This window comes from Amblyraja radiata, chromosome 2, assembly GCF_010909765.2.
Source record: "Amblyraja radiata isolate CabotCenter1 chromosome 2, sAmbRad1.1.pri, whole genome shotgun sequence".
Lineage (NCBI taxonomy): Eukaryota > Metazoa > Chordata > Chondrichthyes > Rajiformes > Rajidae > Amblyraja > Amblyraja radiata.
Window position 1 is genome coordinate 95393433 of NC_045957.1, and position 12412 is coordinate 95405844.

The 12412-nt window shown below is 42.1% G+C and overlaps 1 protein-coding gene across 4 annotated transcripts in view; it reads right to left on the reverse strand.

Moving 5' to 3' along the window:
* Window positions 1-12412, reverse strand: part of hecw1 (HECT, C2 and WW domain containing E3 ubiquitin protein ligase 1) — a 462878-nt gene that overhangs the window by 121172 nt on the left and 329294 nt on the right. For all 4 annotated transcript variants that reach the window (XM_033050689.1, XM_033050680.1, XM_033050663.1 and 1 more), the window contains one exon: window positions 91-241. In XM_033050689.1, coding sequence (XP_032906580.1) covers window positions 91-241 — 151 coding nt within the window. The remainder of the gene's footprint in view (window positions 1-90; window positions 242-12412) is intronic.

Here is a 12412-nt window from a genome sequence, read left to right on the forward strand (position 1 = left end):
ACTCAAAAAGAACAAAGTATATTCTGGTCCTTTCTCCCACCTGACAAATGTTGAGGAGCGATCGATGCTCCATCTAAATGCATCACATACCGTCGGTTAAGTTGTTCCATTTGCTGGATGGAGTTGGACCGGCGCAAACCATCGAGCGTTGCGGCTGTTGTCGGTCGTTGCCATGTTGTTGTACGATTCACATGATCCACGTAAAAAACTCTCCCATGACTATCAATTCGTGCTTCCCAGTCTGGAATTTAACAAGAATTATTCTTAGCTTCCAAGTTTGGAAATCAAAGAAATTAAATTTCATGGAGAAACAAAACCAGAATGTCATAAAAATCTGTCATTTTATAGAAGACACTTTACTGTTACAAGGGAAGGAGCATTTCCAATGGGAGAGATACAATTCAAATGAGCCAATATTTTCCATTTGCTGTTATTTTAACACGTCAATAAATAATTTTCTCAGTGTTAAAATGTAACTGATTAAAAATGATCTCAGCCTGGACAGGAATAAATACTATTTCGTACATGCAGAAATATTTTAAATAGACCATTACTCCAAAGATGGGGCCAAGAAACATTAGAAAAATAACTCTATCTGCCCTCCTGTGCACTTTAGATTGATTTAGTTCTGTACCCCCTTTCTTTGCTATGTGGTGTTGAACGGTAGTAGATGTATCATAGGAGAATTGATCATTATGAGAGAGGCTGATCAGAATGCCAGGATTGATAAAATCAAAACACAATACAGATGTTCAAGAAGATCACCTAACACCACGTTCTCAAGGATAATCAGAGATGGGCATTAAATGGTGGTCTTGCCGATGAGGTCCAAATTTCCATAAATGAATAACAAAGTACACATTCAAGCCATTGAACCTCACTGCAATTCTTGTTGCAAGAAGAAATTAATTCTTCCGCTTGGTACATATGACAATAACATTTTTGACTCTTGATGTTTGACTTACTCTGCATCAAGATGTCCCTTTTAAATCTTTCCCCTATCAACTATGCTCCCTAGTTTGAGACTCTCCATCCTTGGAAAAAGGAATGTGGCCATACACCTTAACTGCAAGGTAGACACAAAATGCTTGAGTAACTCAGTGAGACAGGCAGTATCTCTGGAGAGAGGAATGGGTGACGTTTCGGGTCTGAAGAAGGTTCTCGACCCGAAACATCACCCATTCCTTCTCTCCAGAGATGCTGCCTGTCCTGGTGAGTTACTCCAGCATTTTGTGTCCATCTCAATTCCTGTACACCCGGCCATGACCATTGAAGGCAGGTGGCCAAATTCCCTTTTCATCACCCTGTTTATCTGTGGTGCCATTTTCAGGGAACTATCTACTAGTACCCGCTGGTCACTCTGTTCTATTTGCTGTTTAATTTCTTTCCCTGTTAAACTTACCAAAATGCAATACATCGCACTTCATTTAGTTAAAGTCCATCTGCCATTCCTTGCTTCACATTTCCAGTTGTTCCCGATTCCGTTGTAATCTTAAGTAACATTCTTTACTAATTTTGCTGTCATCTGCAAACTGACTAAACAAGCCAATTATATTCTCCTCCAAATAATTAATGTTCACAAACAACAGTGGAACCAGTACCAATTTCTGTAGCACATGCCAGCAGTCCACTCTAAAAAACCCTTCACTAACACCCTCTGACTCCTACCACCGGCAATTGGGTGGCCAGTAGATTAGCTTACCTTGCATCCCATGAGATCTAACCTTCTGGGCCAGCTTACTATGAGGGACTTCGTCAAAGGCCTTGCTAAAGTCCATATGGACAATGTCCACCACCCAGCCTTCACCAACCCTCTTGGACACCTCTTCAAACACTCAATCAAATTGGTGAGACATGATTTCCCACACACAACACCATGCAGTCCTTGCTTTTCCACATGCAGATAGATCTTGGCTCTCAGAATCCCTTCCAGTGAAATATCCAACATTGATTTTAGATTCACTGGCCTGTAGTTCCCGGCGTTTCTTTGCTGCCCTTTCAAATAAAGGCAGAATAGGAAAAGTCTGGAACAGGGTGATCAGTCATGATCATATTGAATGGCTGTGTTGGCTCGAATGGCCGAATGGCCTACTCTTGCACCTATTTTCAATGTTTCTATGTTGCTATCAGCCAACCACCAGTCTTACGATAACTCACCTGTGGCTAACATTATAAATACCTCTGCCAGTGACCCTGCAATTTTTGTAATTTCTTATTATGGAAAAATGCTATGATTTAAGATGCATTGAAAGGATTTAAGTAAATTGAACTGAGGATTAAATGCAGCCGGTGATGATAGTTGAGATTTTAAATCCTGCAAATCATGCTTAGTTCATTACTGACACGCATGTAATTGTACAGTGATGTTCTAGTCAAAATACTGATTAAAAAAAAGATCTTGCAGCTTTAAACTGTGAATGCTCAGTTTATACAGAAAGTGATAATGGAAACAGCGTGTGCTGTGAAACAGGGTCCACAATAAGAGTGGAAGAGTAGAAATACTTTGTAGCTCTGAGAACTATGAATAAATTATGCTGACCTTCATCAACTATCAAATTATTGATTTGACAAAGAGCAAAGGCCATGCTGGATAAGTCATGTCACATTCTCTAAATTTGCAGAGCAGGTTAACTTGAAAGGATCTGGGCTTTCATTCTCACTATGCTCAAAAAGCTGTGAAATGCAATAATGGATTATAAACATGTTTCCGCTTTCTTTTCAGATGCTGACGCAAGAACCAGACGTTCATAATTAATTTCAAAGCAGAAGACTGGAGCAATGACAACATTATTCACACTGGGCTCCAGATCAGAAGCTGGCGATTTGGAACAAATGAAGAGTAATTTACCCTGCAGAAGAACTTGAACTCAAAGCGACTAGTGAGTAACAGAAGGGACAGAGATAATCCAGGGCAAGAAGCTTTTGTATAGGAAGCAGCCTCTCTGGGTGGTGCTCATTGAGCGTCTAATGCAGAAATATTGTAACTTCACGCATTCCAAGAAGGCTGCTTGGGAGGTTCAGTGGCAGCATGTAGCAGGCAGCACCAAAGACCCAGATTCGATTCTGACCTCGGTGCCGTCCGTATGTGACCACATGGATTTCCCCCATGTGCTGCGATTTCCTCCCACATTACAAAGACGGCGAGTTTGTAGGTTAATTGGCGTCTGTAAAAATTGCCGGTTATGCATAGGGAGTGGATGAGAAAGTGTCAATAACATAGAACTGGTGTGAATGGGTGGTCGATGGTTAGCATTGACATAGTGGGCCGAATGGTCTGTATCAATGCTGTATCTCTAAACTAAATTAAACACGGACAGTATAGAAAATCATATGCCACATTCTGTTAGATTAAACATTACCTATTAAATACTAGAATTAACAAAATAATAAATGTACATTATCAAAATGTTCCTCCTTTCAATTGCTTTTGAGGAGAAAAATAGATGGTACCATGTGAAATAACAATATGCACCATCTATCTATATAATATTAAAACTGTGTGTGTGTGTGTGTGTGTGTGTGTGTGTTTCTGCCTGACTTGTGGGTGCCAGCCTTTGATTCGTTGCTACGCCAACACCAGAAGCAGAAACGCCGAGATTTTTTCCATTTTAGTAGAGATTTCACTTTTCATTCCAAGTATGCACTCCTGATTAAATGTTGTCGTGTTTATGTACACATTTTTAATAAAATCCTTCTCCTCCCCCCCCACTCACTCATTTTGTCGCCTCCTGCTGGCCAGCGACCATAACGGCTGCTGGCGCCCGCCTCTCGTCTCAAAGACGCCATTTAAAAACAGCCGCACAGCTGAGTGCTGGAATCTTATGTTCAGGAACGGCTTGAGTTGGAGGACCACGTCTCCCGTGGGGGCTACGGGTAGGGAACGGCTGCGTTTGGGGAGCAGACCCAACGGGTCTGCACTTGGTCTAGTATACTATTAAAACTCTGTGTATGTGTGTGTGTGTTCGTGTGTGTGTGTATGTCATATTTTCACGCTGGCCGAAGCCAAAGATCGGCTCTTCCTCCGCTGCTTTTTGCCGTCCTCGCTGGCGGCTCGCAGGCTTGCACTGTCCGAAAATCCCGCGTGTCAACGGCCTGTCGGCCCACAGGCGCATTGAGGGCATACGCAGCGTCTCGACGTTGTACGCAGCGTCTCGACGTCGTACGCAGCGTCTCGACGTTGTACGCAGCGTCTTGACGGCGTACGCCTAGCACGTGGCGTTGCCCAATGATGTCAGGCCACCTCCTACCCTTGCAACCGTGCTTTGCGGGAACAGACCCAACGAGTCTGCACTTGGTCTAGTATTATCATAAAATTGTAAAGATAACAAAGAAATTTCATGCAATGTGGCATAAAAATTGGCTAATTTTGTGTCGCAGTAAAAATTGGTTTTAAAGGAATTATACATTTACTATAGGTACATGTTGAAGAAATCTCTCCAGCACATGTCAATCTCAGAAAACTCTGAAATGGTGGCAATTGAAGAAATAAATTTTGTTGAAGAATGATGTAAGTGCTAGCAATGAATTGCACTCACACAAACTCCTAACTTCCATTTTTTGTTCAAGTTGCAGCACCGTAAAATTCTGTCAGAGCTGAATTTACATAGTTAATATTGGAGATGAAATGGACCAGTAATTTAGTAAATGGAGTATTATGTGATGGCATGGAGTAATAACAGAAGGCATGAGTTTAAGAATATCTCACACAGGGTTCTTACAGATCAGGCCTTTGGTATATTATATTACTTTTGGCAATTTCTCACATCTTTTTATTTTATAAAATTAAGCTTCTAGTACATTTATTAGGTTCCAGGGGATTTTCGTGAAAGTGTACAGTGAAGAAGGTTTATGATGGTGATCTCATCTGGGCTCAGTGGTATGTTGTGTTAAGGATTGCCGATTCCTTGCGCATACCTAAGGCATTAGAAGAACTGTAACTATTTCCTTATGGTAACATACCAATTGTAATTCCACCTGTAGATTCATGAGTTATACAAGAATCTGTGACAAATTGCAAAGATGGTCTTAGAGATAAGTTACAACTGATCCTTTGGTAACAAAAAGGGTTGGAAAGGTTCAATGAATGCAGAGATGGAAAATGATTCTGACAGCATCTGGATTTTTAGTGTATGCCATTATATACACACAACACAGACTCACACCTCTAGACATGCATATAGCAATAACAGCTGGTGGCAATGAGACATTTTAATTTTCACATAGGGTGGAATAGCAGAACATACTCGATAACGAGGCCAATTAATTAATGGAATGCATTTGAAACTGTTTTCCTGCTGCAGAAGCAAGAAGGCAACATAGCTTTCTGTAGTTACATTTAATACTTGGCTCAAGAGTGATGAGAGAGAACTGTAAACCAAATGTTAAAGGTTTGAATGATAATCTGATCACTGTCTGAAATGATTGATCAGATACTCAGCCAGAGCAGTCATATAAAAATTGTGACTACAAGAACGGATCAGAGACTGGGAAAGCTGTGATGAGTAATTCATATTATCACACATCAAAGCCTTTCAGCCAGACACAATACAGGCATATGATGGAATACTCTCCACTTGCCAAGATGAATGGAGCTGCATACAGCACTGGAAAAGCACAGCAGACTGCTTGACTGCCACCTCATCAACCAGCCTAGATATTCATCTCTTCACCACCAGAAAGCAGCAACATCAATGGGTACCATTCACAAAAAGTATTACAGATACTTACCCTGGCTACTCTGATAACCCCTTCAAAACCGGCAACCTCCAGCATTAAGTAGAATGGGGGATGTAGGTGCACTGGAATGTCACCATATGCAAGCTCTCTTCCAAGACATGTATCATCCTGACTTGGAAATAATTCGCTCATTGTGAGTTATTTCATAGAAACATAGAAACATAGGTGCAGGAGGAGGCCATTCATCCCTTCGAGCCAGCACTGCCATTCATTGTGATCATGGCTGATTGTCCCCAATCAATAACCCGTGCCTGCCTTCTCCCCATATCCCTTGATTCCACTAGCCCCTAGAGCTAACTCTTTCTTAAATCCATCCAGTGATTTGGCCCCACTGCCCTCTGTGGCAGGGAATTCCACAAATTCATAACTCTCTGGGTGAAAAAGTTTTTTCTCACCTCAGTCTTAAATGGCCTCCCCTTTATTCCAAGTCAGGTTGCTTCTCATCCTTTTGTCACTGGGTCTGAACACTGGAACTCACTATTTAAAAGCAATGCAGAAATAACTATACTAGAAGGAGACTCAAGAAACTGCCGATACTGGAACAGAAACAAAATAAATACTTCTGGAGGGAACTCAGCAGGTTGAATAGCATCTATGGAGGGGGGGGGACAAATTGCCAACATCTCAGTTTGGGACACTGTATCAGACTAAGAATGGAGAAGGAAGATAACCTCTTTATACTACTTATCTTCGTTCTCCACTCAAGTCCTGATGCCGGGTCTTGACCTGAAATATCAACCATTCCTTTCCCCCAACAGATGCTGCTCGACAAGCTGGCATCCCCAGCAGATTGGTTTTCATCAAGACTGCAGCGGATCAAGAGGCTGGTTCAGTAATACCTTCTCAGAGTCAATTAGGGATGGGCAATAAATACTGACCTTTCCGGCATATTGAATTCCTGTAAATTAATTAAAGAATCAAACTGCATTGCCCATCTATGTTCCTGTTTCATCAAATTAGGCAACATCTATGAGAGAGAAATAGAGTTAATGTGTCAAATTCCTAATCCTTTATTTCAGTAAAATCAGGCTGATATTTCACTCACCACAGAAGGCAGGAATGAGGTACTGATTGGGGATGATCAGCCATGATCACATTGAATGGCGGTGCTGAAGGGCCGAATGGCCTACTCCTGCACCTGTTGTCTATTGTCACTCTAAGTCTTAATTGCTTGCTATCTTTTCTGTTTATCTAGCTTACTGTTTTCCTCCTCTAAAATGCACCTTTGAACATTTTCAATAGTAAAGTTAATATAATAAGTACAACTTGATGTTGGATTGTCAGTTCACATGTCTGTTCTTTAATGAGGGGAAAGAGATTAGAGGGATTAAGAGATAAGTAATATGATTAAGAAGATACTGAGTTGTTTGAAACTCTATATGTCTATGAGGTAACAAAATGAGAGAGAATATCGATTCTATAAAGTGTGGGTTTTTGCAAACTTAAATTGACACTTCCGGTGATCTATCAATGACTTGTTAATGAATTACACACTGTGTAGTCCCATCTTGAGATCTTACAGTGGTACAGTGTGGAAATAGGTTATTCAGTCCACCATATCCATGCAAACTATTTTGCCCATCTACACTACATCTAATCCCTCAAATCCCTTTTACAGTAATTGAGTCTAACAGCACACAAACGGACCCTTCGGCCCAATTTGCCCATGCTGACCAAAATGACCCATCTACTCAAGTCCCACCTGCCTGTAATTGTGTGTTTGGCCCATATCTCTCTAAGCCTTTCTTATCCATATCTGTACAAATATCTTTTAAATGTTGTTACAGTACCTGCCTCAACTACCTGCTACAGCATCTCATTCCAAATACCTAACACCCTGTGTGTGGAAAATATTTCTCCTCTCACCTTAAACCTATATCCTCTGGTGCTTGATTCTACCACTTTAGGTAAGTGTACATTTCTTATCTATTCCTACATTACTATAAGATCACCCCATATCCTCCTGCACGCCAAGGAATATAGTCCTAGCCTATCCAGTCTCTACATATATCTCAGGCTTTCATGTCCTGGCAACATCCTCATAAATCTTTTCAGCACTCTTTCCAGCTTAACAACATCCTTCCTAAAGCAGGGTGACCAAAACTGAACACTACTCCAAATACTCCAAGTGCATTTATCCACATTAGGTCTGTATCATTTTATGCCTTGCCGTTTCATGTTTAACTAAATTCTCTTAAACATAGTGATTATATCTGAGTGTATCTGTTTCCATCACCACCAGTGGGGCATCTTGGTTGGCGTGGCAAGTTAGACTGTTTCCATGCTATATGACTCTGTCAAAGAGTAGGAGTAAACGGGTCCTTTTCACAATGGCAGGCAGTGACTAGTGGGGTACCGCAAGGCTCAGTTCTGGGACCCCAGCTATTTACGATATATATTAATGATTTGGACGAGGGAATTGAATGCAACATCTCCAAGTTTGCGGATGACACAAAGCTGGGGGGCAGTGTTAGCTGTGAGGAGGATACTAGGAGGCTGTAAGGTGACTTGGATAGGCTGGGTGAGTGGGCAAATGCATGGCAGATGCAGTATAATGTGGATAAATGTGAGGTTATCCACTTTGGTGGCAAAAACAGGAAAGTAGATTATTATCTGAATGGTGGCCGATTAGGAAAGGGGGAGATGCAACGAGACCTGGGTGTCATGGTACACCAGTCATTAAAAGTAGGCATGCAGGTGCAGCAGGCAGTGAAGAAGGCGAATGGTATGTTAGCATTCATAGCAAAAGGATTTAAGTATAGGAGCAGGGAGGTTCTACTGCAGTTGTACAGGGTCTTGGTGAGACCACACCTGGAGTATTGCGTACAGTTTTGGTCTCCTAATCTGAGGAAAGACATTCTTGCCATAGAGGGAGTACAGAGAAAGTTCACCAGACTGATTCCTGGGATGTCAGGACTTTCATTTGAAGAAAGACTGGATAGACTCGGTTTGTACTCGCTAGAATTTAGAAGATTGAGGGGGGATCTTATAGAAACTTACAAAATTCTTAAGGGGTTGGACAGGCTAGATGCAGGAAGATTGTTCCCGATGTTGGGGAAGTCCAGAACAAGGGGTCACAGTTTAAGGATAAGGGGGAAATCATTTAGGACCGAGATGAGGAAAACTTTTTTCACACAGAGAGTGGTGAATCTCTGGAATTCTCTCCCGCAGAAGGTAGTTGAGGCCAGTTCATTGGCTATATTTAAGAGGGAGTTAGATGTGGCCCTTGTGGCTAAAGGGATCAGGGGGTATGGAGAGAAGGCAGGTACAGGATACTGAGTTGGATGATCAGCCATGATCATATTGAATGGCGGTGCAGGCTCGAAGGGCCGAATGGCCTACTCCTGCACCTATTTTCTATGTTTCTATGTCTTCCTCCGGCTTTCTTCCATATATCAATCACTTTCTGTGTAAAAAACTCCACTGCAAACCCTCTTTAAAATACTTCCTCTCGCCTTAACCACATGTCTTCTTAAGAAGCATAGAACAGTACAGTACAAGAAGAGAACCATAGACCTATGATAACTGCATTGAACATGGATCCAACATAAACTAGCCCATCTAGCTACATGTGATTCCTACATTCCCTGCATGTCTGTGTGCCTTTCTAAAATCCTCTTACTGCCAAAAATTCAATTTTTTGAAAAAGGAATTGACATTTACTGTACAGGCCATCCCCAACTTACGTAAACTCAAACTTGCATAAGCAATTCTTTAAGCCCACTGATGCCTTTGTGATCTCCGCAACAAATAGTACATTTATGTGTGCACCATGACATACATAACATCCGATTTAGACAAGTGGACCTAACCCATATGAAAGTCAGGGAATGCCTGTTTCTCCAGTCGCCTGGCAACAGCCATTAAACATTACCTGTTCGTATTTCCACAGATGCTACCTGATCTGCAGTGCTTTTCTGTCATTTTCATTTTTTTATCCTATTTATGTTGGTAGTTAAAGTATTCTCACACTTTCTCCGTGTTTTTGTCTTGTTTTACTGTTCACTTCCACACCTATTCTTTTATAGTTAGCTTAGTTCTTGCTGGTGTTTGTAACCTGACACTGAGAGCCTTAAGGGCCTGTCCCACTTGCATGCGATTGCGTGCGTTTGGTGCGAACAACCGTTAGGTGGAGGTCGCACTATGTTCGCGCTAAGTTCGCGCGTGACGTCATTTACGCATAAAAGGGGGATTGCTGGCTACTATTCTATGATCATCATGAAAGAGATGCAGACTGCATTGCTGCAACAGCAACAGAGACTTCTGTTAGCAGCAGCCCTCATGCCTACAAATCAGCTGGGCAGGAGGCGGTCCGACTTAATTTGGGCATTGCACGACGTCGGGCGGTGACGTCATCACTCAACGCCACGCCGGGCGGTGACGTCATCACGCAACGCCACGCGCTAGGCGTACACCGTCAAGACGCTGCGTACGACGTCAAGACGCTGCGTATGACCGCAATGCGCCTTCGTGCGTACGCAGGCCGACAGGCCGTTGGCGCGCAAAGATTTTGGTCACTGCAGGAATTTCGGAGCCCCGCGCGATGTCGGGACCAGCCCTGCACAACTCCCTACCCCTCCGCGCTTCTAATTGGGACCGGCCCCGGGCGGCCATACGGTGCCCGTACACCTCAAGCGACCACGAGGTCGCGTAATTTGCGAGCCAAGATCGCATAAGTGGGACAGGCCCTTTAACTTGCTTCACTGTACGTCCAAAGATCCCTGAAGGTGGCAGCACTGTTGGATAGGGTGGGAAAGAAGTTGGTACCAGATGCTATACTTCATTAGCTGTTGCACAGAATATAAGGACAGGGAAGTTATGGTACAGATTTATAAAACATTGTTGCTATAAAATAATGTGTGCAGTGTTGGTTGCCACAATACAGAAAGTCGAGTCAAGGACAAGTACAGTGAGGTACAGGTACAATGACAACCATTGCTTGTAGCAGTATCGCAGGCATATAGACTCAGACAACGCACAAAAACAAATTATACATATATTATACTTAATATTTCTAAAAGAAAGAAGACTGTGCAAAACCATTAGTGCAAAAACATAAATTAGAAAAGAAACAAGTGTATAATAGTGTAAGGCATGGACTGTAGTGATTTGGTGTCAAGTAGTGTTGTGGTGGTTGGTTCAAGAATCTGATAGTTGTAGGAAAGTTGTGTTCCTGAACCAGGTGGTGTGGGGCATCCAGCCTCAGTACCTGCTGCCCTGATGGTAGCAGTGGGAAGAGTGTATGACCTGGGATCTTTGATGATAGATACCACCTGCTTGTTGCAGCGCCTTATGTAGATGTTTTGATGGAGGGAGGGCTGTGCTGTTGATGGGCAGTTATTCCTCTGGAGAGGGTGAAAAGGAGATTCATGACGATGTTGTAGAGATACGAAGAGAGAAGTGGATGAGTTGATTTATTTTCTATTGAGCAAAGGCTGAGGGGCCATGGGATAGAGGTGTACAAATCCAAAGGTCCCAAAATTGGCAGCTATAGGAAGAATTTCCTGATCTTCAAATCTACTTTGTTGCAACCTTTGCGCTTTTTTTCATCTGTACTTTCTCTGCAGCTGTAGCATAATATTTTGCACTCTGTTTTACATTCTCTGTTGCATTATTTGATGTACTCCTGTATGGAATGATGTGTCTAAATATCACACAAGACACGATTTTCAGTGTATCTAGGTACATGTGAGAATAATAAATCAATCCAATACAAAATGATGATAGGCACAGATCGAGTAGGCAATACTAATCTTTTCCCCTCTGGCTCACAGAGATTTCTAAACCAGAGGAAGAATTATTTTTTTCACACAGAAGTTGGCTGCAGTTTGGATGGACCATCCAAGAAGATGACTACAGGCAGTGACTCGCAGGACATTTAAAAAGTGGCTAGACAAGTATTTCAATTGCCAACCTATAGAAGACTATGGACCAAATAGTGTTGAATGGGATTAGTACAGATGGGCACTTGATTGTCAGTGTTGACATGGTGGGCTGAAAGGCCAGTTTATGTGCCATGACTCTATTTCTCCTTCATTTTTACAGCCAACCTAAATCCCGTTATGATCACTATCAACTCAGTGTTTTGCTACTGAATCGTGATGCACATTATATCTCTCTTCCTGAGAATCAGATTCAGCAATGGCTCCAGAAGCAGGCATTTCTCATAAATTATCGTGGACACACTTTAGGAACTTTTCACCCTCACTGCCTTGAAACTCAGAGGGGAAGAAACAAGTAGGATTAGTTTATTTATGTATTTATTGCATTAGCCTTGATGAATACAGTTCAAGAAATTCAACACCATACAAGATGTAACACCCCATCCACAACCATTCACTCAACACATAGTAGTTGCAGGTTTAACATCTACTGTATATGTTGTATTCAAGAGAGAGTTAGATATAGATCTTAGGACTAATGAAGTCAAAGCATATGGGGAGAAAGCAGGAACGTGGTACTGATTTTGGATGATCAGTCATATTCATATTGAATTGTGGTGCTGGTTCGAAGGGCAGAATGACCTATTCCTGCACCTATTTTCTATGTTTCTATTGGATGCACTTCAGCAACTCACCAAGACGCCTTAATTAGCACTTTCAACCCACAGCCTTTAGATCTGGAAGGACAAAGGCAGCAAAAGCATGGGAACACAACCATCTGGAAGTTGGCGTCC